General features: G+C 56.8%; 10 protein-coding genes across 10 annotated transcripts; 5 read left to right on the forward strand and 5 right to left on the reverse strand.

Annotated features, from left to right (window-relative positions):
- Window positions 1-1,169: 1,169 nt before the first annotated feature.
- On the reverse strand, window positions 1,170-1,679 carry PG986_014654 (uncharacterized protein; the record flags this gene model as incomplete). Its single annotated transcript, XM_066850876.1, has 1 exon — window positions 1,170-1,679. The coding sequence occupies one exon, from the start codon at window positions 1,677-1,679 to the stop codon at window positions 1,170-1,172; it is 510 nt and encodes a 169-aa protein (XP_066693114.1).
- Window positions 1,680-2,217: 538 nt separating this feature from the next.
- Window positions 2,218-2,625, reverse strand: PG986_014655 (uncharacterized protein; the record flags this gene model as incomplete). Its single annotated transcript, XM_066850877.1, has 1 exon — window positions 2,218-2,625. One exon carries the CDS (start codon window positions 2,623-2,625, stop codon window positions 2,218-2,220), a length of 408 nt encoding a protein of 135 aa, XP_066693115.1.
- Window positions 2,626-5,457: 2,832 nt separating this feature from the next.
- PG986_014656 (uncharacterized protein) lies at window positions 5,458-8,148 on the forward strand (the record flags this gene model as incomplete). Its single annotated transcript, XM_066850878.1, has 1 exon — window positions 5,458-8,148. One exon carries the CDS (start codon window positions 5,458-5,460, stop codon window positions 8,146-8,148), a length of 2,691 nt encoding a protein of 896 aa, XP_066693116.1.
- Window positions 8,149-8,967: 819 nt separating this feature from the next.
- PG986_014657 (uncharacterized protein) lies at window positions 8,968-10,318 on the reverse strand (the record flags this gene model as incomplete). The annotated part of the gene is made up of 2 exons (XM_066850879.1): window positions 8,968-10,043; window positions 10,144-10,318. 2 exons carry the CDS (start codon window positions 10,316-10,318, stop codon window positions 8,968-8,970), a joined length of 1,251 nt encoding a protein of 416 aa, XP_066693117.1.
- Window positions 10,319-13,213: 2,895 nt separating this feature from the next.
- PG986_014658 (uncharacterized protein) lies at window positions 13,214-14,626 on the reverse strand (the record flags this gene model as incomplete). The annotated part of the gene is made up of 1 exon (XM_066850880.1): window positions 13,214-14,626. The coding sequence occupies one exon, from the start codon at window positions 14,624-14,626 to the stop codon at window positions 13,214-13,216; it is 1,413 nt and encodes a 470-aa protein (XP_066693118.1).
- Window positions 14,627-14,962: 336 nt separating this feature from the next.
- Window positions 14,963-16,555, reverse strand: PG986_014659 (uncharacterized protein; the record flags this gene model as incomplete). Its single annotated transcript, XM_066850881.1, has 4 exons — window positions 14,963-15,732; window positions 15,839-16,133; window positions 16,209-16,310; window positions 16,463-16,555. 4 exons carry the CDS (start codon window positions 16,553-16,555, stop codon window positions 14,963-14,965), a joined length of 1,260 nt encoding a protein of 419 aa, XP_066693119.1.
- Window positions 16,556-17,388: 833 nt separating this feature from the next.
- On the forward strand, window positions 17,389-18,470 carry PG986_014660 (uncharacterized protein; the record flags this gene model as incomplete). The annotated part of the gene is made up of 2 exons (XM_066850882.1): window positions 17,389-17,571; window positions 17,628-18,470. 2 exons carry the CDS (start codon window positions 17,389-17,391, stop codon window positions 18,468-18,470), a joined length of 1,026 nt encoding a protein of 341 aa, XP_066693120.1.
- A 641-nt stretch (window positions 18,471-19,111) lies between these two features.
- On the forward strand, window positions 19,112-20,474 carry PG986_014661 (alpha/beta-hydrolase; the record flags this gene model as incomplete). Its single annotated transcript, XM_066850883.1, has 5 exons — window positions 19,112-19,461; window positions 19,518-19,631; window positions 19,712-20,054; window positions 20,081-20,316; window positions 20,396-20,474. 5 exons carry the CDS (start codon window positions 19,112-19,114, stop codon window positions 20,472-20,474), a joined length of 1,122 nt encoding a protein of 373 aa, XP_066693121.1.
- Window positions 20,475-20,945: 471 nt separating this feature from the next.
- PG986_014662 (uncharacterized protein) lies at window positions 20,946-22,295 on the forward strand (the record flags this gene model as incomplete). Its single annotated transcript, XM_066850884.1, has 1 exon — window positions 20,946-22,295. The coding sequence occupies one exon, from the start codon at window positions 20,946-20,948 to the stop codon at window positions 22,293-22,295; it is 1,350 nt and encodes a 449-aa protein (XP_066693122.1).
- Window positions 22,296-23,836: 1,541 nt separating this feature from the next.
- Window positions 23,837-24,744, forward strand: PG986_014663 (uncharacterized protein; the record flags this gene model as incomplete). The annotated part of the gene is made up of 3 exons (XM_066850885.1): window positions 23,837-24,113; window positions 24,180-24,287; window positions 24,350-24,744. 3 exons carry the CDS (start codon window positions 23,837-23,839, stop codon window positions 24,742-24,744), a joined length of 780 nt encoding a protein of 259 aa, XP_066693123.1.
- Window positions 24,745-25,091: the final 347 nt, after the last annotated feature.

Genomic DNA, 25,091 nt, shown 5'->3' on the forward strand with positions numbered 1-25,091 from the left:
CTCTGAATTCGCACCACCTCTCTCCGCCTCTCATTATGCATGTATAGTCTCGTAAAGGACAGGTCCTCAGGAGACACCAGTGTATATTAGAGCTTCCGAAGCCCAAAACTCGCCTGAGGGCGCATTTTCCATCTATGCAAGATAAGTCTCTGGACCATTGTGTCCAGAAACCTATATCTATTTCGGAGGGAGCTCCGGTGAGTGGGTGACGGCCAACATCTTCGCACAATCAGTCTCGGTTACTACATAAGTGGTCTAGACGGCCAATGATGCAAGTGAATAAAGTTACATAACCGGGTGCCTGGAATGAGGCACTGCACAAGCAGCCGCCATAATAGCAAGCACCGGGAGAGCCAGCCTCCCGTCACCCGTCAAGCCACGATGGATCCTGTCCGGCCTAGATCTTCCGCCCACCGGTGTGGCGACAAGGTTCAGACCGGCTTGCCGTTTCCCGTTGGGTTCGGCAAGTGTCCATGCCATCCATTACGACACATCTACGAAACAGAGACGTCACGACCAGAGAACTCATCATCCACTAACTCTCACCGAAAGAAGAAAAACGTGTCCCCAGAGGGAGGGATCGAAACGCGACTCGAGCTAGGTCATTAGGGTTTACAGTGGTGACTCATTGTATTGATATGTACAGAAAGATGGCACGATGGGTGGTTCCAGTATCCCGTCAAGGGGTGACTATTTTACTACGTTGCAGGCAGATGTTTTGTCACCCCTGTCAGGTAAAGAATTATCGTTTAGTGGCCGCGATACAGGTGGCGGAAGAGCAATACCTCTTATTTTCGACTGTGACCAGAGCGATAACTAACTTTGGTACTCGACAAGGATAACTAAACTTACCCCTAAGACGTGATACAGCATTCCTGCCTCAGATCACGATAGCCAAGCAACTAAGTAAGGAACGTCCAAAATATTGCCTGTTACGGAACCCTCTATCCTTATCGGCATTGTCTCTCTCCCCCCCGCTCATGCTTGGCTGGAGCCAGCAGCGGGCCAGATGCACATCCCATGATGGAGAAGGAAAAGAAAGCGCAATGGAACTGGGCCCAGAACTGGCCACCGCGAACTCGTGGGTCGTTCCAGTTGGAACTACGCGGGGGACGGGAAAAAGGGGGTATCAGTCCCCCCCCCGCTTCCCCTGCTCGCTACTCCCCGGCTTACTCATGTTTGGCCTTGGGCACGGCCAGTCCCCAATCCTGGATACCGCGCTCCAGGTCCGCGGGCTCCGGATGTCTCACCACCATCGCATGCGTCTCCCCGGGCACGTGGGGGTCCACATGACCGCCCACCGGCCCTCGCTCCCTCGTCCTCCTCGGCTGCTGTTCCACGGGCTCGTCGGAGGGGTTGTACAGCCGCCACCACCGCTGCGGGGACGGCTCGCGACGCGCGTAGGCGGCGTGGCGGCAGCTCCAGAGCCAGAACGGGACGTAGACGCACCAGAGGACGACGTAGATAATGTTGCCGGCCAGGAAGGGCGCGTGGGGGACGGGGTAGCACCGGCATACCGCGAGGTAGATCAGGGCGCCCAGGGATTGGACGAGGGCGGCTAGGGTGAAGAAGAAGGATATGGTGGCTTGGTGGCGGTAGACGTAGGATCGCCTGCGTTCCTTTCTTTCTAGTTGGGCTTGGAACGACGGCCCGGGGTGTTGCTGTTGTCTTTGAGGCATGATGCCTCTGGTGTATCCGGTTCGTTTTCTGGTTTGTGCGGCTTTGAGTCCTGGTCTAAGGGAATAAGGGGTTTGGTATCCCTGGTTCTTTGTGGATGCCTAGCCTTACTACTATTACGTGATGTCCAGGTCTCCCAGCATCAGTGACTCAGGCTAGGTACAATGCTGATTTATTAAATAGTCTTGATTTATCGGTAAAGGAGCTCCTTGTTCAGGCACGATTCCAGATCCTTTGTGTCAATAGGCGAGTAAGGAAAGCAACGGAACTTCCTAGTCAATATATCACAGCACTTTTCTCATGTAAGAGAATCCAGAGAATAGTTTCTGGAAATTGATAGGCCTCTATGGATCTATTACACCAGCTGCAGCTTTACTGCTACTGGTTCTATAAAATATCTAGTGTCTATGTGACATAGGAAACATTACGACCAAGGAATTTTGCCTGTGTTGGAAGAGGCTTTTCAGGGTTGCGACAACCGTGGGCAGCCGGTATAGACATAAGGGATAGGGGTATTAGGTGACTGCCAGGAAGAGAATCCTAACTAGAATTCACACTATCGTTGTGATCAGTAGTGTTGTTCTTACCTGGCCAAACTCCACCACCCGGCCTGCTGAAATAAACACGCACTATCACTGGGGTATTTGCCAACTTCTGCTGTGTCAGTTCTTGAGTACGATCTTGCAGGAGCTGAGCCCACTGGGTGTCCGACGAGATGCCGTCTTCGATCACGACATCCCAATCCCGGGTGGCTTCTTTGATGGGGGCCATGTTCTCGTCGCTGTACTCGTCGCAGCCGAACGTCCTCGTGGTGTTTGATCGCCGGACAAGGCAATGCTCCAGAAAACTGCGTGCTGACTCCTTGACTTTGGCCAGAGAATGAATATCGCTGTGCTTAGTATGCGACTCCCCGGCCGGCTCGGTCAGGAGAAGGAAGGAGATACTCATGGCTGGCAGTCTGATAGGAAATGGAGGTTGCGAGGTGGTGTGAGATTGAGAACAGCTCGAATATTGGGTAGGACAGATGGATCGGTGCTGTACAACTCGAATGTTCTCCATCCCAAGTAGTGTATACATATACCCATACCACACATAACATGTGTATTGTTGTCACTCGCGATGTCTTTAAGCAGGGATTCCAAACACAATGGCCATGTTCTCGCTGAGAAGCAAAACAAGTCCCTTGTATAATTTGCGCCGCCAGATAAGGAGGATGTTTCCATCTTTGTTATAGTTTTTTATTCTTTCTTTCAATTATCTCTAACCAAATGAAGCGAAAGCCTTTATTCGGGGTATTGCTGGCAGTTGGCCTCGTGCTGAGCATCGTCAAACGTGGCTTGTCTACATGTATCGTTGTCGCATCTCCAAAGAAAGGGATGAATGTTTGCGCTCAGCCACGAGGCACGTGAAGAAAGGGGGCTTGCTGCTACGTCACTTCGTTTTTTTTTGTTCTCATGTGCAGTGTCCTCTTCTCTGGTGGCGCGTTGCCGGAGCAACCAAAGCGAACGAACCTCTGTCGCACGAATGAGGAAGATCCCTGTCGAGAACAGGTGGACGGTCAACGGTTGCGCCAACGCATCCAGCCCTTGGAGCCCAATCGCTGCAAGCCAGCAGTACACAGAGAACAGAGAGAACAGGGGAGCAGTCTCATCATCGACACGCCCGGCGGATATTCATCGTTCGCACCCAAGAAACGGCCGATGCGTTCGCACACATGTTCTCGCGCGGGCAAGTGATGAACAAGCTAAAAACTGATCGCCATTTCTGCGATTGAGCGCCGGCTCGTCCAATCTGTGGGCTATGCGGCACTAGCGAATCCTTAGCGCCAGTTGCTGGGGCCTTGGGGGCCTTGGGACACAGCTGGACTCGACAGATCATCCCGTAAGCATTCTAGGCAAGTGGCTCAGACGAGGGATGATAACAGCGAAGGAAGGACTCCGAAGAAGCCAGCAACACATGTTTGCTGCTGGTGGCTGGTGCTGCCCCCTCGTTCGTATCCCCCCGGAGGCTACCACTTTTCCGCGACTCGCTAGCTGTGCCTTTGGGTGGTGGTGCGGACCGGTGTGATAGCGGCGTGGCCTGTAACGAAGCAGAGATTGTGCCAATTTCGTAACCATTGGACGGGTGTCACCATTGATCATTGTTGCTTGCTGTCGAACAACAAAGCCCGAACTACCGTCGTGGTCCATTGGGATTCGCCCTGCCTACGACGACCCAGACGCGTCCCAAACTTTGCGTTTGTGTGTGTGTGCTCTTTTTGTGTGCGCGGGTCACTCAATAACGGCGGGTGATAGTGAATTGCGCTTTGCGGAGCGATGCAACTGCAACCACCCTTCCCTTCCCCCATACTTGTATGCGGGAGGTCAAACTCGACGGGATCCAGGCCCGGAGGGGAGCGAGGGAGGGAGGGCCAATCTGTCCCGTCGGCGACAAGTCAATGTGTTTCCCTGGGGAAGAGTGAAAAGCAAAAGGTGTTTTGCTTTCACCAAGCGTTCTATGCATGGAAGCAGACCAATGAATCCGAGGTGCCCGTTTTCCATACGACACCAGCCATCCAATAACACCCACAACGCTTGTTACTTGCAGTGTTAGTCTTGGGGATGGGATGAAGCCCCGGAAAAGATGTCAAACACATTCTCTAAGATGATCGTTGTTGCTGTGATTCTTTCCAACTTTGGTGCATCTGCCTTTGCCATCCAAACCGTTTCTTAGAAACCACATGGCCTGGACGGCTGTGGCCACCATGCAGCTGAAGCTCTGGCTGAACTGTGCTGTAGCCTGTAGCCTGTAGCCTGTAGGCTGTGAAGCGGGAGCAGCCACGGTGGTGTGGGTGGGGCAGACTGTCCTAGCGGCCCAAGAGTGAACCAATTCGAGGGCGTGGACGGGCTGCGCTGCAACTGTCACTGGCTGGCCCGCTCCCAGTGTCAACACCCACCCCCCTCCCCGCCGCTGGATATTTTTTTTAATTTTTTCTTTGCTGGTGTCTGCCTGTCCCTCGCTGCCTCGCAGCAAACGAAGTAAACAGAAGCGGCCCCCAGCAAAACCAAGCGACTCCATAACAACGACCGAACCGACTCCATTTCGCTTCGACACCGCAATTTTGTTCGTTGAGCTCGCCATGCCGACCTCACCGTTCTTTCTGTTTGTTTCTCTTCACGCATCAGAGATTGACTGCTAGAAGAACAACGGCAACACTTCTTGTATACTTCCCTTTGCATCGTCGCATTCGCATTTGCATTCTGCTTCGTTGGGCGTTGGGCTTTCTTTGCCGTTGGATCGCCGTCAAGACTTCCACTTCCACTTCCCAGATTCCTCGCAACCCGGTAAGTTACGTGCGTGGCTCGGTGGCTCTGGCCTGTGACCTCATCCAGGTTTGACAAGTGCAAGCCAGGACATGATCAACTCTCCTACCCCTGCCCACTGAAACTTCCCCTGCCCATGTCGAAATAGGTGGCCTCGGCTTCTTGCTTCCTGTCGACAACTGGGGGAAGAAAAACTCCTCTTCCCTCCTCCGTTGGCAGTTCCCCGCGGCTTTTTCGGACCTCAAAACTTGGACAAGCAGCTGATCTCTTCTTTTCTTTCCCAGTACATCAGTCTCAAGCTCACGACGTTACGACAAACCCTGATGGCCGATTCAAGATACCCCTCGACACTCCCACCCTGCGTCTTCTGTAATTAGAGCATTGCGTTGCGCTCCGCTGCCTTCCCGCGCACATAACCCTTCCTATTCGACCTCTCTCTGTTTCTGAACCCGACGACTGCCGGTAGTCTTCCGGCAAGATGGACGGCCCTCCACCGCCTCCGCCGCCTCACGGCTCCAACCCCCGAACCACGAGCCCCGGCGCAGGTAGTGCCAATCTACCCCCGGGGAAATACGACATCTTCATCATACCTCCCCACTCGTCCGGCTCCGGCTTCTTGTACCTGCCATCCCTGGCGCCCAATGTCAACAGCTTCGCCGCTGGGTTTGCTTCTGCTCTGGTGACGGTCGTCATCTTCCAGAGCTTGGCACCGGCTTTCAAGACGTGGTGGAGCAATTTCCAAGGCATGGGCCAGATGGGTATGATGTTGCTGACCATTGGAGTCGGCGTTGGGGCGTGGGTGCTGGGAAGAACGCAGAATGGTAACGCCCCCGCGCCTGGCTTTGGAGGAGGCGGCAGCGATTGGCATACTGGTCCAGGTGCTGGTTCCTACACTGGAGCCGGTGCGGGTCCTATGCCCAATGGTGCACCTCCACCACCCCCTCCGCACGGCCACCGATCGTCATCATCGCACTCGGGACCACCACCCGGATCTCACGGAGGTGAGAATCCCAAGAACTCCTGGCAAGAACGTCCTCAAGCTGAGGAACCACAACAGGACGACGCGCCTAAACCCGAGGCGCCCAAACCCGAGGCGCCCAAACCCGAGGAGCCCAAGCCCGACGAACCCAAACCCCAGTCCGACGGGCACAAGAACGCGTGGGAGAAGGCTCGAGAAGAGACGCGGCGAAAAGAGGAGGAGCGAAAAGCCAGAGAGGAGGAGCGAAAACGACAAGAAGAAAAAGCGAAGCGGCTCCGAGAGCTCCGTGAGAAGGAGGCCCGGGAAAGGGCGAAGCGGGAGCAAGCCGCGAAAGAGAAGGCCGAAGTTGAAGCCAGAGAAAGAGCGAAGCGAGAACAAGCCGCGAAAGAGAAGGCGGAAGCTGAGGCTAGGGAGAAAGCAAAACGGGAGAAGGCCGCGAAGGAAAAGGCCGAGGCCGAAGCTCGTGCGGCCAGGGAGAAGGCGGAAGCTGAAGCTAGGGAGAAAGCAAAACGGGAGAAGGCCGCGAAGGAAAAGGCCGAGGCCGAAGCTCGTGCGGCCAGGGAGAAGGCCGAAGCCGCAGCTAAGGTGGCGAAAGCAAAGGCCGAAGCAGAGGCGAAGGCTGCGAGAGAGAAGGCGGAGGCGGAGGCCAAGGCAGCTAGAGAGAAGGCAGAAGCAGAGGCCAAGGCCAAGGCGCAGCGTGAACAAGAACAGAAGGAGAAGGAAGAGAAGGAGAGGCTGCAACGCGAGAAGGAGAAAGCCATCAAGGACAAAGTGCAGCGAGAAGCACGCTTGCGCGAGGCTCGGGAGCGGGAGTTGCGCGAACGACTCGAGCGCGAGAGGGCGCTTCGCGAGAAGCTTGAAAAGGAGGCCTTGGAGAGAGAAACACAGCGGCTTCAGGAGACAGCCGTGCGACGAATCAAGGAGGCGGCCGAGCAACGAGCCAGGGAGGAGGCTGAAAAGCTAGCCAAGGAGGCGACCGAGAAACGAATCAGGGAAGAAGCCGACAAGCGAGCCAAGGAGCTGGCCGAGAAACACGCCAAGGAGCTGCTCGCGAGACAAGCCAAGGAGCTGGCCGAGAAGCAAGCCAAGGAAGCAGCCGAGAAGCGGGTGAAGGAGGCGGCCGAGAAGACTGCGAGGGAGGAGGCCGAGAAGAAAGCCCAGGCCGAGACTATCCGGAAGAGCACGTATGCCTTCTCTTCAGTCGGCGAGAGAACCAACCCTTGGCCAAACGGCAGGCCCCCGTCGGTGCCACCGCCTACGCAGCGAACGCCTTCGGTGCCACCACCATCATATTCGCAGCCGGCTTCTCCTGCCGTTCCCAGCCCCGCTCCCAGCTCTGTGAAGCGCGCACCGCCAGCTCCTACAGGTCAGACGCCGACGCCGACCGAAGGTGACGGGAGCGAATACTCTTTCCGCCCCTATGATACGCCCAAGCAACATAACCGACGGAGATCGGGCGAAACCGTCTTCACGGAATCATCTTACGCATTCTCACAATCAACCTCACGCACCTCAGCCCCACCGTCAGAACGTGGCGCGTACTCGACCAAGGACCCGGATAAGATCATGATCAAGGCCGTTTACTGTTTCATGAACCAGTTCGCCAAGACACCCGCATCCCAGCTGTTCTCTGGGCAAGGTACCGTGACGGATGGCCTGATCCTGCGGATAACCACCGAAGGACTGTTCATCGACGACGATGTCCGAGGTGTCCCGCAACGAGAGTGGGACGTCAAGGCCTGGACGCTCAAGCTTATGGAGGTATGGTGCTCCTCGCGCGATTTCGCCCCACCCGTGGCTGCTCCTCCCCCTGTACCCAAAGGCAAACAACGTGCGCGTATGGATCGCGGCCTACCCAAGGTCCTTACGGGCGATGAGGCCGATATGTTCCTCACGGACATGCTGCGCACTTGTAAGAACGATTGCCGTATGTGCCCGCACGGGGATGGTGCTTCGATGTACTCGCGCCAGTCGGGCGAGTTTCGACAGCAAGGGCTCCACATCCTGCGCGCCACCATCCGAGATCAAGAGGGCAAGAGATACCTGTTCGTCCTCGGTGAGGAGGAGGGCTGGAAGGTTTCTCTCGGTCTGCAAAGGCTTCGCCGCGGGACCCAGGTGCGTCAACTCGGTGTCCAGGCCATGTCGGTTCCCGAGGCGCGTAACACTTTGGAACTGCTTGGGTGGACTTAAGCGAGTGCTTTGGATCTGATCCGGAGGCGGCCTGGACTCTCTTTATACTGCCTCGCGCAGTGGAGCCGAGCCCTGGCCAAACGTGTTGTGTCTGGCTTAGGAATGCTGCGATACCCCCCCCACTTTGGCATTCCAGAGCGCGATGGAACATGGGATGTCGGATTGAATGACTTGGTTTCTCGGTAACCTTTACGACTCTCGCTTTGGAATTCTCGGAAGACTGATATGTAATTGGTGTTGGTGGCATACTATGTTGCATATAGAGTGCCAAAGAATCATTGTCGCAAGATTGCATGAAGAGACGAAATCACAAATCACACAACACACACACACAAACATTCCAGTCTTGAATCATAAATATCTCATCGTGACATGTCAAAACTTGATTCATTATTATCACCATCGCAGTGATGCATCAAGTAAACGCCGGTAAACCCAACTCCTCCAGGGTCTCCTCTCCTTCTGCTCCCCTGTATGTATCTCGTAGGTAGTAGGTAAGGCCACGGTTTTCGTCTATCTGCACTTTTCGTTTCGTTGCCGGCCAAGTGTGTGTTTGTTGGTTCATTATCTTCTTTTGAGTGTAACATGAAACAGAAGAAGAAGTGGCAAATACAATCATGGACGAAGCGAGACCCAACCAACCCCCGCCGCCCACTTAGATTAAAATCGAAATGAAACCAAAAAGGCGGCCAAAAAAAGAATTAAGCGTTTCGTTCATTCATTTCGAGTCCTCATCTCTTTCGTTCTCACCTCTTTCGTCTCTCTCCCTGTGTGACCTCGTTTCATTCATTGCTACCACACCACGGCCCACGGCTAGACTCATTTATCGCCGCCGAACAGGCTGAATCGGAACCGGCTCTTCTTGCCCTGCTGTGAGGAGCGGCCGAAGGACTGCTGGCTCATGATGCGGCGGGAGGCGGGGCGGCGCTGCTGGTACTCGTCCTCGTCGTCGTAGTCGTCCTCGTCCATGTCGTCGTCGTCCATGTGGCGGCTGTCGTGCTGCGGGTTATGCACCGAGGGCCGGCCCATGCCTCCTTGCGCTGCCTGTGCCGCCTGCGCCGCCGCCTGCTGCTGCTGCAGCTCCCGCGTCGTCGGGGGTCCGTTGCTGACGATGGGGTTGTTCGTCGTCGCCGTGGCCGCGTGCCGCATCCCCGGCAGGGGCGGCGCGTCCCCCCGCAGCGCGCGCTCGACGTCGGCGTACTGGCGGCGGTAGTCGTCGTGCTTGGCCTTGAACTCGGCGTGGCGGGCCTCGGCCTCGGCCTTGCGGGCCTGGAGCTGGGCGATCTCTTTGTCGAGGCGCGCGATGTCGTCCTCTTCCGCCGTCATGAAGCCGAGGTACTCCGTCACCTTGCTCTCCAGGGGCGACAGCACGCAGTCCATGACGCTCGGCGACTTGAGCCGCTGGATGGCGGCGCCCAGGGCCGCGCCGGCGGCGGTGTTGGTGCGGGCCAGGGGGCGGGCTTGGTTTTCGGTGCTGGAGGCGGAGTCGGAGGAGGTGGGGCGGGCGTTTTGGGACGAGGACTGTTGTTGTTGTTGGGATTGGGGGTGGGCGCCGCTGCCGGCTCGCCAGGCGGCGCTGGGGGAGTCGCCGTTGGGGGAGCGAGGGCCGCCTACCGGCTTGCGGGCCGCCGCAGGGCCGCCGCCTTGCTGCTGTTGCTGTTGCAGGGCCAATTGCTGCTGCTGCAGTTGGGCCTCGCGCTGCTGCTGCTGGCGGCGCTCGCGCTCGCGCTGCTCGCGGTGCTTGTCCACGAGCATCTCCTCGGACCGGCTGCCGCTGCCGTAGGAGGGGGCCGCGAGCGCATCTGGGCACCGCCGGCGCCGCGGGTGACGGGCGGGCGGCTCTGGTCTGGGCCGCTGATGGGGACGGGGCCGCGTTGCATGTTGGGGCTTCCGCCCTGTTGTTGCATAGCCGCGGGATTGTTTGCTTGAGGCGGGCCGCCGCTGCCGCCGCGGTTGCTATCTAAAAAGTCGTAAAAGTCGTCGTGGCTGTCGAACTTGCTGGAGGTGCTGGGCCGGCCGCCGTTGCTGTAGGGGGGTTGGACCTGGGCTTGCATGGCCGCGAGCTTCTCGAAGTCGCGGGGGAGTGGTAGGAGGGCGGGAGGACGGGCTTGGAGGAGGCGGTGGTGGGCGAGTGCATCCCTGGGAAAGGGTACTGGACCGCGACGCTCATGGGGGCGGCGGGAAAGAAAGGGCCCTGTACTTATTGGAATGTGGTGTGGTGGTGTGTGTGTAGGTACGGATGCGGGCGGGCGGCGTGCGTGCGCGGTGTAGGCACTGGATGCAGGTGCTTTGGTGGGGTGCTTTCTGGTGTGAGCTGGCAGCACAGCCGAAAGTGGGATGAGTTGTTGGAAAATGGAAACAGTCCAGGCCAAGGCCAGGCCCAGGAACAAAAGGTGGGTTTCCGGGAGGAGCGTGAGGCGTGAGGCGTGAGGCGTGAGAGGGAGTCTGTGTGAGTGGTGACTCTGTGAGCTGCAGGGGCTCCCCAATTGAGTCTGGCTGTGTTGTGTGTGTATGTATGTAGCAGCAATTCCGATTCCGTTCCGCAGTACGGATATAAACAAGAGTAAGTATGTAATTATTTCCAATTAGGTCTAGGGTTGGTGAGTTTCAAGTTCAAGTCCGTTCAAGTCAAGATAAGAGGGAAATGGGAAAATGAAAGAGAGAGAAGATTCTCGTAAGCGGCGGGAGATCGCCTTCGGGGGGGTGTGAAATACGAAAGGCCGTCTAAACGGGAGGTTGGGGTCGGGTCTGAATAGGCGGCGGCTGGGGATCCAAGCACCAAGCACCAAGCACCCCCCAGCAACCAGCAGCAAACACCAGACCAAGCAGGCCCAAAGTCGGGCAAGGCAGAAGGCGACGGACCAGATCAACCAAGTTCGAGCTGCGGCAGATCTCTCGCCCAATCTGCCCGTCTCCACCCTGCTTTGCCTGCCTTGTCCTCCCAGCCCGCCGATTTCCTCTGATCCTGATCAAGCTAATGCCCATCTCTTGCAGGATGCATGGCATTGGCATTGGCATCTACCCAGACCACTCCGTACCCAGTCTCGTATTGATTGCCGATAGAACATGACCAGTCGGATCGCCTGTCTGTCGTGTTATCGGCCGCCCGTCTGCAGCCCTGGCCCCAGAGGCCTCTCTGTCTGTTTGCTGCCCGTCAAAAAAGCTCGTTCCCCCCCCATTTTTCCATTTTTTTTTCCATTTTCCTCCCACTTCCCTCCCCCGAGGCCGGCCCTCTTTTTTTCTTTTAAACCCGTGGCTGGGGAATTGGCGGCGATCAATTGGCTTTGGGCAAGGTAAAGGTACTAGGTTACTTACTGTACGGTAGCACGGCTGACGGGTGAAAGCTTGGACCCCACCACCAACTAACCTCCAGTTAGGTAAATAAATACCTAACCACAGCTACACACTACCACTACCACTACCACTGCTGCCACTGCCGCTGCGTCTACTACGTAACCTACATGGCGCACACTACCTACCTTGCAGCAATAACCTGAAACCTGCCTTCCTTATTTCTGAGACCTACGTCATACAACTATGCATGGCGAACACGAGTTCCGGTATAATAGACTTCGGCGTGCCTGACGATTCCTGCCGCTTCCGTCACTAGCTTCTAGGTTAAATTATAGTGCTTGCTCGACGCTACCGGCTTTTGCGAAGCTGCGATTCCGGCTCCTTGGACGAAGCCACACGCCGCTAGCTTCCCCTTGCCTTGTGCCCTTCCCCCAGAGTGGCTGATTGCATTGAGCAGATGTGGCATTGAAGGTAACCTGACAACGTAGAGGGCAACGGGGGAGTGATATAACTTGCTGCTGAGTTGTGACAGAAGCCCGTATCGTCATTGGAGGACCAGATCGCTGGGGTACAATGCATAGCCGTGTGTAGGGCCAGCAGCGACCAGCCACGCTGCAACGAGAAGCAATATGTGGCGCTCCAGGGGCGCAAAGGGAGATAGGGGGTGCTGTTTGCTTGCGTCGGGTGCGTAGACATATAGCCTGCATTTCCCATTCGACGCCCGCTACCTCACCCAACCCGGCCTTCTTCCCTACGAGCTTTACCCCGCATGCTTCCCATGAGACTCTTGTTCGCCGCCGTGCACGGCAGGGTATTCGCCCGAACCGCCACACGACCAGGGCATTTCTTGTCTATCAAACTCTTCGGACTCGCTGAATTTCAAGTCAGAAAAGGAAAGGAACCAAAACCAACACCCACACCCACACCGCCAAAATCGTACCCAGAACGGGCCTTCGCAAATGCAGGACGTATATGTGCTGGCGCAACGGCAGGACTATTCGGGCTTTGGGTAGAGACGCAAGCAATGAAGAAGATGGAGGCGAAGCGCACGAGCAAGAAACAGCAGGCCAAGCCGGAATCGTCAGAATAGGGTCTTGGGTGTTATGGTGCCGCTTGCGCAAATCCGAGTCCTGCGCAAAGCGGCCGTCACGCGGATGGACGAGGGTTTTACCCCTGGTTGTCAGGGGTCGGCGCGCGGGCAGGCCGCACGGCGAATACTACTTGTCCGTTTCATGAGCTATATCTGGATGTTGAAGAGGACTGTTAACAGCATGTTGTCCTTGTCGTCCTCATAGACTAAGCGGAAACGCAGCCCCATCGCCTCGAGAACCTGGGTCACTATATTTCTGGAGTTGAAGATCCGATAATTGAGTCGCCCACCCCTATTATGGGTCTCGTATACGCCCCCTTGAAGGGGCACTCTTTTGTAGTTTAGTATTACGGATCAGGGTGGTCATATACTAATATGACACTCACACACACATGCATGATAATTAGGCCTCCTTACTTCGTTCTCCTGGTTGCTTATATTGTCTCATATTCAGGAGCAGGTCTGTCCCAGTCACTTATTTCGTATGCAAATTTCTCTGCTCGTGTTATCATTTACAGGTGTATTTATTGACTTACCTTGTTATTTCGTTTGCTCATGCTTCGTAGAGCCTACTATCAATCCCTATGGCTGTATCAGCCCCTATACGCTACTTACCACGGTAGATATAACACGGCTCCTGGGCTTTCTCTCACCTCACGGGCTGCCCCCCCCGCGCGTCAACTACTGGCTAGGCGGCTCGCACGTCTCATACGCGAGCACAACCCGATCATTCAATTCCGCACCGAGCACCCACCTCTTCGCCTCCTCGAGCCCCCGCCTCCTCTCCGCCGTGAGCCCCCACGACGTCCCGACGACGACGGTGGCGTACGTCGCGACGGTCGCCGCCCCCCGCAGCTCGACCGTGGCCCGCAGCGGCGGCTCCCGCACAACCAGCTCGCCGTCGCCGTCGCGGAACTCGACCAGCAGCCCGGCGGGGCCGTGCACGAACGCGACGCGCATGAGGGAATGCCCGTCCCCGTGCCCGTCGAGCCCCCGACACGCCGCGACGGCCGCGGTCCAGTCCGCGAAGGCGACGTAGGCGTAGCAGTGGGGCAGGCCGCCGCCCCGTTCGGAGTCCGCGGGCATGGCGAAGTGCGTGAGGGCGCCGAAGGCCGCGAACAGGTCGCGGACCGCCGCGGGCTGCAGCAGGGCGACGTTGGTGACGTGCAGCAGCGTCGGGCGGTGGTTTGCGGGCTTGGGCGGCTCGGGGACATCGAGGTTCGCGGCGTGGGAGAGCCAGTAGAGCAGGTCGGGCTGGAGGTCGTCGACCCAGCGGGCGGCGAGGCGCTCGCGCTGGTCGAAGGTGAGGGCGGGGAGGAGGGAGCGGAGGACGCTGGGCTCGGGTTCGGTGGTTTGGGGTTTGGGGGTGGTGGATCTGATTTGTTCTTCTTCTTCTTCTTCTTCCTCCTCCTCGTAGGAAGTAGCATACGCCAACTGGACGCGCGAGCCCTCCTCGTCGCCGGGCGCCCAGTTCTTCAAGGTCTCCAGCTCGGCCTTCCACTTGTCGTCCAGCGGCCACGAAGTGGTCAGGACGACGGTCGCGTACGTCGCGTCCTCCGCCATCTCCCGCATCGCGACGCTCGCCCGCAGCGCGGGGCGCCGGACCCGGAGCTCGTGCGCGGTGGGGTACTCGACCGGGAACCCGGCGTCGGGCTGGAGGTAGTCGACGTCTATCCACATGGCGAACCGCACGCTCATGCTGCGGCCCTCGTAGCTGTAGCCGTTCATCTGCCGGCACGCGTTGGTCGCGCCCGTCCGCTCCGCAAACGTGACGTTCGCAACCCCCATGCACCGGCCGGTCTCCGGGTCCGTGGGGAACCACATGCGCGCGACGGGGCCGAACTGCTCGAAGATCTCGCGGATGTCGGCCTCGTGGGCCGTCTCGGCTATGTCTTCGACCACCAGCATCAGCTCGATCGCGCTGTCGCGCTCCATGTAGTCGATATGGTCGGCGTGGGCGATCTTCGCCAGTTCCTCGAGCAAGAATTCCGGCAAGCTGGTGCGCCAGTCGAGGGAAATCTTCTCACGCTGCTCCTTGGTAAGGATGGGGCGGTCGCGGTTGCGCACCGCATCACTGATCCAGTACTCAGGCATGATGGGCTTTTTCCTTCTTCTTGGCTGTGATGTTGGTTATAGATTGTTCAGGGGCTTGGGCTACCAGTAAGCTTGCGTCGAATAATTAATGTCGAGAAATACTCTATAGTACAGACAATATATTTGGCACCATTATGTAATACGGCTCTGAAAATATATATCATTTTGGATAATAGCTTTGTTCATTTGAATAAAGGGGACATTTTCTTTTATATGGCCGGTGTAGCTTTAAATAAAGGCATTGCTTTCGTTTCTATTGCTTCTTTAGTATCTTGAAGGGACATATCCTTTTACACTAATTGTTACCTGAGTCTCCAACAATCTCCGGATAGGTAGTTAGTTAGGGGCTCCACGAACCCAAGGGTAGTGAAATCCCAGCCGCCATCGACCGTTTGTACTGGCCCTCCATCCCCAAACGCCTTCTCGGAAGAGATCAAGAGACACCTTGGTGCCCGTACACACATTTCGCATCCGTACAATCGTTAATACCGGACCGGTCCGCTTTCCGGTTCGCAAAACAGCGCGCATGCCGCGCCAACCACCACAGCGCATCAAACTCATCGTCCTCCAGCGGGCGGTGCACATGGTTGCGCCCGCACTGCGTAACACATTCCCCACGGAGGTAGAGCCAGTAACACAACCCCCTTTCCTAAGTCGTTCGACGGCGGTCTGGTCCACCTGCAGTGCCCTGTCCACACGCCGTCCGTTCTGATCGCGTATGACCGGCCCCAGTCTCGAGGACTGCGCAGCGGGGTTAGCGTAGCCGGAGGGCGTCTTCGCGATCCCCGGCTGCACATCGCTCGAGTGCCTCTTGTCTTGAGCAAGATGCGCTGCTGGTTTCGGGGCGGCGGCCGTGATGCGTCCCCACACTGTCCCCGTCACCATTGGAGCGAGCCCCTTGAAGACGCCGTCGAACTGTGTCGTCTTGAGCCCCAGCTTTTGTATTTCCGCCGGTAATTGGCTTCTCCCCTTAATCAGAGTGATACGATCGGCAATTTGCTTATTAGCAACAAACTGCCCCAGAAACGGGGCATATCCGGTATCATGTCCACATGCCAACATGAGATGCTTGCACTGGAAGCTGTCGACGAAAAAGCTGATGTTTTCTGGTCAGATGGTGCAGTGTCAGTTTATGTTATTTCATGTTCAGAAATTGACACAACAGGCGACGGTAAAACGAAGGCTGGAATAGGGGAGGTTGAGAAATCTTACCACGAATCTTGGAATCCGCGCGCTCCTTGCCGGAGCCGACATCGACAAAGTCGAACAGCGCTTGACGGTTGTTGAAGCCGCTGGTGAACGCCCGCAGCTGGCCCATGTCGCACGGCGTTCCTCGACGCTGCAGCGCCTCCCGGAGGCCGTTCATGTTCGCAAACGCCTTCACGACGATGTTGGTCTCGGCCGAAAAGCCGAGCGTCTCCTTCGCGTAACTCTGCACAGCCGCCAGAAGCGCATCGGCGGCCTCTACGCCGCCTTTCTCGCCCTTTTTGAACATCTCCTCATCAAACTTGAGACAACATTAGTAGTTATCATCGCCGGGTTTCTTGTTTGAGGAAGACTACTTGGCGCGGGCAACACCTACCATATAGACGTCGGCATCGGCGTCTATCAGCGCAGCCACGAAGGGCCGTCTTTCCTCTCGCGCCTTCCATTCTTTCTTCTCCTGTTGCAGGCGTCGTCGCGCCTAGCTTTCACTCTCAAGATCAAGCTTCGTTTGGTGCAGTTCCAGCTTTGTAGAGTCAAGTCTGGTCAGCAGCTCCTGTTTCCGAACATGTTAATGGTGTTATGGGTAGCACGAGATGGAGACTTCTGAAATCGGGGTCAAATGGGCCTTACCCCAATCAATTTGATTCCTCGATCAACCTCACCGACGAGACCGGTCTGGATGGTGGTGAACCGACCGCGAAACACTTTAAGCTCGGCCTCCATCGCAACCGCCAGGCACTCAAATGCGAATGTCGAATTGAAATTGGAAGTTTTGTTTGGAAACTGGAATACTTGGGGGACGGCGGGGTTAGGCAGAAGTCATTCAACCGTTTGGGTGGCCAACAATAGGCCGCTGCTGTTACACCACATGTTGCGTTGGCGACAAGGGTTTTGCGGCAACCCACATTTGACCATCACGGGCGGACGCTTGCGGGCAATGCTTTCCAGGAGCTTCTCCATTCAGACCCCCAAAACTGTGTCCGTGAGGGCTGGCCCAACTTAGGAGAGTTGGGGGGGTGACTGCGCCGACGCGGTGGCATGATGAAAACGCTCCTCCATACTTGTATGAGCGGGAAGGTATGTGAATTGAGGGGTTCAGTAGTGAGGTGGAGCGGACTATAGCATTGATTGGGTGTCGGTGTTGAGTTTTGGCTTAAGTGCCTTGGAGCAAATTAGAGAGAAATGTACAGCAGTGGTTTTTATGTTAGTCTTTTGGCTTAAACCCTCAAATTTGCTCAAAAGGAGAGGTCGAAGGCGGTTAGTGGGGCACTAACACGGAGGCAGCTGAATGGGGCCTTGCACCAACAGCAGGCAGAAGCCAGGCAGCAACACCGCTGGGGGCCATGGAATGGAGCAACCTACGAGTATATTAAAGCACGTCATTTCGCCTCTAGTTCGGGGCGTAAAAATCATTTTGTAGGCATTATACTATTCAGCATTGAGGCTCAAACGAATTCGCTTCAATCTCGACAGACCACCTACGCGGCATCATCTACAAATACCCCGCTGTCGGCCGTTGCAACCCAGTTGGCACATAACTAGCAAGACCATCCACCATGTCGTCTCCAGCCGTCAAGGTTCAAAGCCAGACTTCTCCGGCAGTGCGGTGCTCCAAGAGAAAGCGCGCTGCTGTGTCCTATGTAGAGACTGACTTGGACGATGATTTCCTCTGTGATGCTGAGACGGAAGAACAGCAAGCAGAAGAGGACGATGACGGCGAGTTTGGCAAGCCTCACAAGGTGAGCCGATTGCCTACGATTGCCAATTTCTCTACTTGGACTAACGCTCCTTCTAGAAACGGAAGCGTACCGTCAAGCCCAAGAAGCAGCAGAAGCCGTTTCCATTCCAGTCCCTTCCCGCAGAGCTGAGGAACATCATCTACTCCATGGTTCTGACGGACAGCCGGGGGGCAGTCCACCTGGAAGCCAAGGGCAAATCGCACCGCCGCATCGCCAAGCACCGCAACCCCTTCAGGCCCTCCACGAAGTACCACAGCTGGCGCACCCAAGCGGCCGACGGGCCCACGGCCGACCAGTGGGACCGCTACGGCGACTACCGCCTCACGCCGGCCCTGCTGGCGACCTGCCAGGCCGTCCACGCCGAGGCCGCGCCGCTGCTGTACGGCCAGCGCTTCGTCGCCCAGGACGGCTTCGCGCTCGCGGCCTTCCTCATGCAGCTCAGCCCGGCGCGCGTCGCGCTGCTGCGCCGCGTCGCCATCCGCAAGTGGGTCGACACGCGCTCGCACACGAGCACGAACCTGCCGGCCGCGGCGCTGCTGCGGGACGCGGCCCCCGGGCTCGCGCGCTTCGAGATCCAGACCGGGCTCGTGAGCCGCTACATCCACTCCTGCGGCAGCGGCTACCGGGACCGACACAACGCCGTCGCGCCCGAGCTGCGGCTCGCGCGCAAGGTCTACCGCGACTGCCACCCGCTCCTCTACGCCGTCATGCGCGCGCGCGGGTTCGACGCCGTGCTCGACGTCGTCCGGCTCGTCGAGGACGAGTGGCACTGCCTCGCGGCCGGCCACCGGGGCAGCAACACGGCGTCGACGGCTCCGGCGGAGAATGCGGATCGCGAGATCCTGAAGTACAAGGGGCTGTATGCAGATGAGCTCCGGCGGCTCATGACGGGGCATTAATGATATGTCTTTAGCATCTTTATTACTTCCACCCTTGTCTCTTTGGTTGATTATTGGGCTATACTGTTGTCACGCCTGTGTATAGTAGATTGTAACGATGTCGCGAAGTACTCCATTTCCGTCACTCTAAAGAAGCTTGTACCCACTTCATTTTCCACTCCCACTGTTATCCGCATACCAACTATCCCAAAACAATATCCCTGAAAGCAACAGAAGCACATCGAGTGATGAGTTCGTTGCATATGTCAGCAAAATGATAGGCTGAATGATTCCCCGGTGCACGTTGCCAATCCCTGCTGAGTCCCCTTTCCCGATACGGATAAAAGGGGGGCCTTCTTACATTCTTGGCGAATAGGGGACCTTTTCACTGGTGGCCCTACACCTATAAGCTGAAGGATGCAGAGTCAACTATGCAAGTTTCTGTGTAAGCAACGTGAACTAGCATCTTACACTGGTATGCCTGCATTGTATGCGAGTTGCTTACATATCCGGAAGGAGTTGCTAGTATTGCATCAAGTGCCACATGATGAAGATATATAAGATCATCTAGGATGCAAAGAAATTACGGCTCAGATGTATTGGTATTTATCCCCAGTTAGTCTATCCGAAGTCTCAATACCATCGTTTTCCATATTGAAATCATGTTATTCCGATCGCTGTTGAGTCTAAGCTGCATTGGACTGCTTGTCACTGCGCTACCAGACAAGAGCCACCTTGTCACAAGGCAGCCCAACGACTGCCGGGAGATCAGCATACCCATCACCGTCGAAGTCCCTCGGTTCCTCATTAGCACCGAGATCAACGACGACTGGGACGCCGCCGCGCTCACCTTCAACCTCACGCGGCGGGACTTTGGCCAGGCCACTTTCCCGCTCCCTATTACGGGCACCACGGCAGGCCCGGTGAGGAGCACGTACAGCGTGGGAGGGACCTTCTGCGGGAACGGGTCGACGACGTTGATCCTCACGCACGGGATCCTCGAGTCCAAGCTGTCCGTCGTCTGCGAATTGAAAGTAAGATGGAAAGGAATGCTGACCCAGGCATCAGGTACTGGCAACCCGACTTTCCCGGCTCGGAGAGGTACGACTTCGTCAAAGCCGCGGTCAAGGCCGGTTACTCGGTTCTGAGCTATGATCGGATAGGCGTGGGTTCTTCCTCGAGGTGAGAATTGGACAGACAGGACCATCCCGTAGCATCCGCCACCTCTTCGGACAGTCGCTCTAACTAAAACAAACCCCTAGGATTGACCCCCTAACGGACGCCCAGTTCCAAGTCCAAGTCGCCGTCCTCAACGCCTTAGTAGAGCACGTACGCAATAACGCGGCCAGCCCCCTACCCGCCCACAAGGTCGTCCTCCTAGGCCACAGCTACGGCGCCTACCTCTCCGCCGCGGCCGCCGCGTCAAACCAAAGCCGCAACTCGGTCGACGCCGTGCTCCTCACCGGGTTCGCGGGCGGCTTCTCGCACTTCGGCCCGTTCCTCGCGGGGGCCGGCCTGCGCGTGGCCCGCGACCGGCGGCCCCGCCGCTGGGGCGCGCTGGACCCGGGCTACCTGACGACCGCCGACCGGTACGCGGACGCGTACGTCTACTACCACGAGGGGACTACGAGCGGCGGGTCGCGGCGTGGACGCATGAGCGCGGGAGCGAGCCGTTCGCGGCGGGGGAGCTGCCGTCGCTGCTGGCGACTAGTATCACGTACAGGGACATCACGGCGCCCGTGCAGATCGTCCAGGGGCGATATGATGTTTCTGCTTGCGGTGGTAACTGCGCCGGACAGCTGGATGAGATACGGGGAAACTTGACGGGTGCTAGGGTGGTTGAGACCGTGGAGGATCTACCAGCTGGGTGAGCCTTCATTGATCAGTTCTTCATCTTCTTCCTTGATTCATTTGGCACGAGGAAAGCTAATTATTTGAAATGACAGACATAACTTGAATCTTCATCTCATTGCGCCCAAGGCGTTTGGGCTGATGTTTGACTTCCTGGGGCGACAGGGGCTGTGATGAGGGCGATGGATCCGTGTCGGTCCAAAGGCACTATGGTCACATTTCCGTGACGATCCGATCAATGTAGCGATAGGCACATATGAGACATGCCTGTTTTCATGGCCGTGAGGGAGCCACGATAGTGCAAGGCTTCCTGCCCTGTATGTAGTGAATAGAGAGATCGCCACCCTACAGCACAACACATATAAAGCTTTCCAAGGTGACGCGGAGCTCTCACTCTACACATACTCTTTGTTTTGTTTTGAATGAAAATCGGCGAAAGAAGACGGAAAACGTGGCAAGAAAGCACTTGTTCTTCACAATCGCATTGTGGGCGGTCCTCAAAACGCCAAGGGGACAGCGTCCTCGTTCGCTTATAAACATATGCTACGATCGTGAGCTGGCATTGGGTGTCAAAACGGCACAAAACCAAAGATCCTATTGATATTTGGGGAACAGCTACTCCCTACTTACGATCTATACGACACGATGCAACCGGAAAACGCAACCAAGGACGTTGTTCCCACGACCAACGAGGAAATCAGCATGCTCGACACAGATACCGTTGGAGAGTGCGATAGAAACTGCAAGAAACATTGCATGAATGCCGTCACAGGCCAAGAGACCTACGATATGAGCCTCGACAGTTGCGACATGTCGGGTCTCGAGGACATGGAGACGCAATTGCCCATTGCACCGTGCCCGGATATGGAGGTCTTTCTACTGCACGATGAAACCCCACAGGACGTCCAGCAGCCTATTGATCCTTCCACTTGGGAGATGGGCCTCGTGGAAGCGTATGCTGACATGAGCATGAGTGCGCCCGTGACCCCGGTTGCACCGGACTACGTCTGGCCGCATGGAGGCCCTTTCCTTCCGCCGACGGAGCCAGAGCAAGAGCCAGAGCAAGATGAAGAGCCTCACCGACCTCGCGAGCCCTTCGCCGCGGTCGACTATCCCCAGCCGATTGTGCAGAGCTATGGACCTCCACCTTGGTATGGAGAGCCCTTCCTTTTCGACGAAGGCATTGATGTGAGCTACGCCGGCGAGGACCAAGGGGCAAGCATGGATCCGCTGGGCCACGAGCAATGGGCGTCTCCCGGAGTCTCTCCAATGTCCACTGAACACGACCTGGTGTCTGAATTGAGCTTGACGTTCGATATCGGCACACCCACCCTGAGCGGTTCTGGGTATGGTACCTGTCATCATAGCGTGGACGGGGACGACCAGAACCCGACGAGTGCGGATGAGGAGGATCCAGACTGGGACAATGTTCCGTACCAAAGCATTCCGGCGCAGGTACTATGCATACCCTTTGCTACTCTGCTGGAGCTGAACAAGTCCTTCCGCGACCTCATCGAGCTGCAGTGGCCCGAGGTCATCGAAATGTACGCTCAGCTGCCGTGCCGCGACGTCTTGGCCAGCTTCCCCACCATCCGAGGTCTGGCCACCATGTTCAATCTGCGTTTGCCTGACGACACCGAGAAAGACGCGGAGTGGGAGTGGGAAGAGGAGCAAAAGGAAGAGGAAGACGCTCCAGTGGAAGATGCCCGAGAAGACGCTCCAGCAAGCGATCCCCAAGAAGACGATGCCCCAGTGAATGATGCCGAAGAAGCAGACGCTCCGGCAAGTGTTGCCGATGAAGAAGAGCACAAGGGTGATGATGATGCGGACGATTGTGCATACGTTCCGCCAGCTAGCGATGATGACGATGACGACGACGACCTTCAAAGCTGCGATCCAGAAGACTCCGACGCGGACGACTCCATGTCTTTCGTATTAGAAGATGAGGATGAGGATGAAGATGATATGGATATGGACTACGAGCCTTGGACCTGAGTATTCGAGGCTAGTCAACTCGTCAGGAACGAGCTGAGAACATGCCACTAGGGGTTTGGTTAGCAATCCTCCTTCAGTTGGATTCACGTACACAGGTGCGGAGATAGATCCGATAGCCCAAACGAATGATAGACCGTAAACGTCGAACGGTCAATTCTTGTAGACATGATGCGATTGACATCTGGAAAGAACTTCCCTGTTTGGTTTCTCAGCCAGGGTTGACGTGACATCCAGAACCCAATTGAAGAAGCTATCTTTTTTACTCGGGAGGGGCAAGTGCAAGCGGATGGAACACATCCGAGGACGCCAAACGATTTGGTGGGGATACCACGCAAGCGAGATCTGACGGGGCGGTCCAGCAGCTAGCTGTAAAAGCCACTGAAGCTGGGCCTCAAGCTCAAGTCCCACTGTGCTGACCTCTGACCTCAGTGTCTTTCAGCTGGCAAATCTCGCCAAACCGCCGCGCTGGGTTAGATCGAATCGCTGCAGCGCATGGAGTTGGGGGCTGATTCTGGACAGGCTTAGCGGGGTCTACAAGTACCCGCTGTATTCGGTTCTTAGTGAAACGCTTCTTTGGGCTCTGGGGCTGGCCTCGTTTTCTTTATTCGGACGGTCTGGCGATGCACTCACTCATTCTCTTCTCCTGCTCCGTCAACGGACGCCAACTCTTTGTGTTTTGCATTATGGGCAATCAGAACCAAGGCCGGCAACAACAACACTATCGAATTGTGAAGCGAGTTCGAATGCATACCCCGATTTAAAGATTGTACTGTCTTGGAGTACCGAAAACCTTCCACTGCTGCCGAAAGACAGACGCCTACCTAGCATTTGACAGGTTTCTGCCAAACACCGTCGGCATAATGGCCGGCACCCAAACCCCCAACCCCAAACCCCCAATTACCGACGCCGTGACCTGATTGGCCCCCCAGACGGACAAGAAACATTAAGCGGAGCCCCCCCTGGCAGCTTTGAGCCGCTCGAGTCTCAGGCCTGCCTCGAATGCCTGCACTTGTAACATGGCCCTTCTCTGCCCGAGCGAATGGCGACCCCTGCCTGGCCCGGTCCTGGTTCGCTCGGGGAAACGCCGCCCAACTGAGCCATCTGAGCCATCTAGCCATCCCATGAAAGTTGGCACGAACCGCTCAAAACGGGCACGGCGACGAAACGGACACTGGGCCTATGGGGAACAACAGTGTGCAGCAAAGCCAGCAGGTTCAGGTTCTCCCCCCTTTCCTTTCCGCAGGCCAATGTGATGTGTTGATGGGTTTCGGCAAGTCGATCAATAAAACATTGATTGGCACGCTCCCTCCCGCCTGTCTCCCTCTCCCTCCCGCCTTTTCTCCTTCTTCGCCAAGAACGGAAGACTAAACTTTCCTCTTCGCCTTCGCCTTCCCTTTCTTTTTGCTTGCCCAGACGTCGTATACCCGGTGTATAGGTCGATCTCTGCTTTTACTAATTTGAATCGATACGAATCGAAGCCGGTCTTCCATAAGCCTTTTTCACATACCTAATAATCACATCACCCATTCGGAAGAGAAAAGATGCCTTCGAAACAGCAGAGATACAACGACCTCCGCGTCGAGGACCGCGACGACCGGTCCAGCACCGAGGTCGAGTCGCTCATGGAGGCCGAGAAGCCGTGGCACCCCGAGACCAGGGCACAGAGGACATGCGCTACCTTCAACCAGTGGCGGTGGCTCATCGACACGACGCTGCTCGTCGCCATCCTCGTGTTCGTCATCCGCTTACAGTCCCCCGCCGGCGCCAAGACGCAGAAGTACCAGCTCAACGGCGATATCACCGGCGTCGGCCCCCAATGTAAGCCAACGACATCCTTTCCTCCACCTTGATTCGTGTTCCTCCTGCTAACACGTCCATGCGTAGTCACACAGAAGGTCGTCAAGTGGGAGCCGGATGAGGAGTACGCGCCGTACAACATCTCCGAGTTCTTCAAGCCCGAGGTGCTGGACAAGTGGAACAAGCTGATGCCGCGTAAGCGACACCATCATCACCATGACCAATCTCCCTACGCAACCAGCTAACACCCCAAACAGTCGGCATGGGATTCCAAGAAGTCAAGGACCCCAAGTCCCCCAAGTACAGCAACCTCCCCACGCCCATCGAGTGGACCGACAACAAGACCGTCTTCACGACCTCGTGGACACACCAGCTGCACTGCCTCTGGGCCGTGGTGCAGACCTACGCGGGCCTCAAGACCAACACGACCCTGCCCGAGGACCACCACTGGCACATGATCCACTGCTTCAGCTACATGCGCCAGGCCATCCTCTGCTCCGCCGACACCGCCATCGAGGGCCACGAGACCACCTTCCCCGACGACAACGGCGGCTCCGACGGCTGGGACGCCCACCACGTCTGCAAGGACATGAGCGAGGTCCGCGGCTACCTCGAGAGCGTCCGCGCCTACTCGGACCAGGAGATCTTCTAGAGAGCAGAGCCGAGCGCGCGCAATCGAAGCAAAGTATAAAGTAGAAGGACAAAGGTGTGGTAGTTGAAGTGTGACCTCATTCGATACCGTTGCGCAAGAAGCGCGATGAAGCAGCCAACTCAAGCCAGTGGCCGCTGCTTCGCAACTCCCATTACCGCTACCACTCGTCGGGAAAACGCGCCGCCGGCGCAACTCGTTGAGCTGATCATTCATCTCGGCGCCGGTCTTTGGCGAACCATCAGGGCATCCTTGTCGTTGAAGATGGGTGGGTTGGCAGAGGCGCCAAGCAACGTTATACGGGCCACCTGCTCCACATGCAAGCAGCCATCGTTATCGCACCGTCCTCG

This window comes from Apiospora aurea, assembly GCF_038362705.1.
Source record: "Apiospora aurea strain CBS 24483 chromosome Unknown utg000010l_segment0_segment0, whole genome shotgun sequence".
In the NCBI taxonomy this organism is placed as follows: domain Eukaryota; kingdom Fungi; phylum Ascomycota; class Sordariomycetes; order Amphisphaeriales; family Apiosporaceae; genus Apiospora; species Apiospora aurea.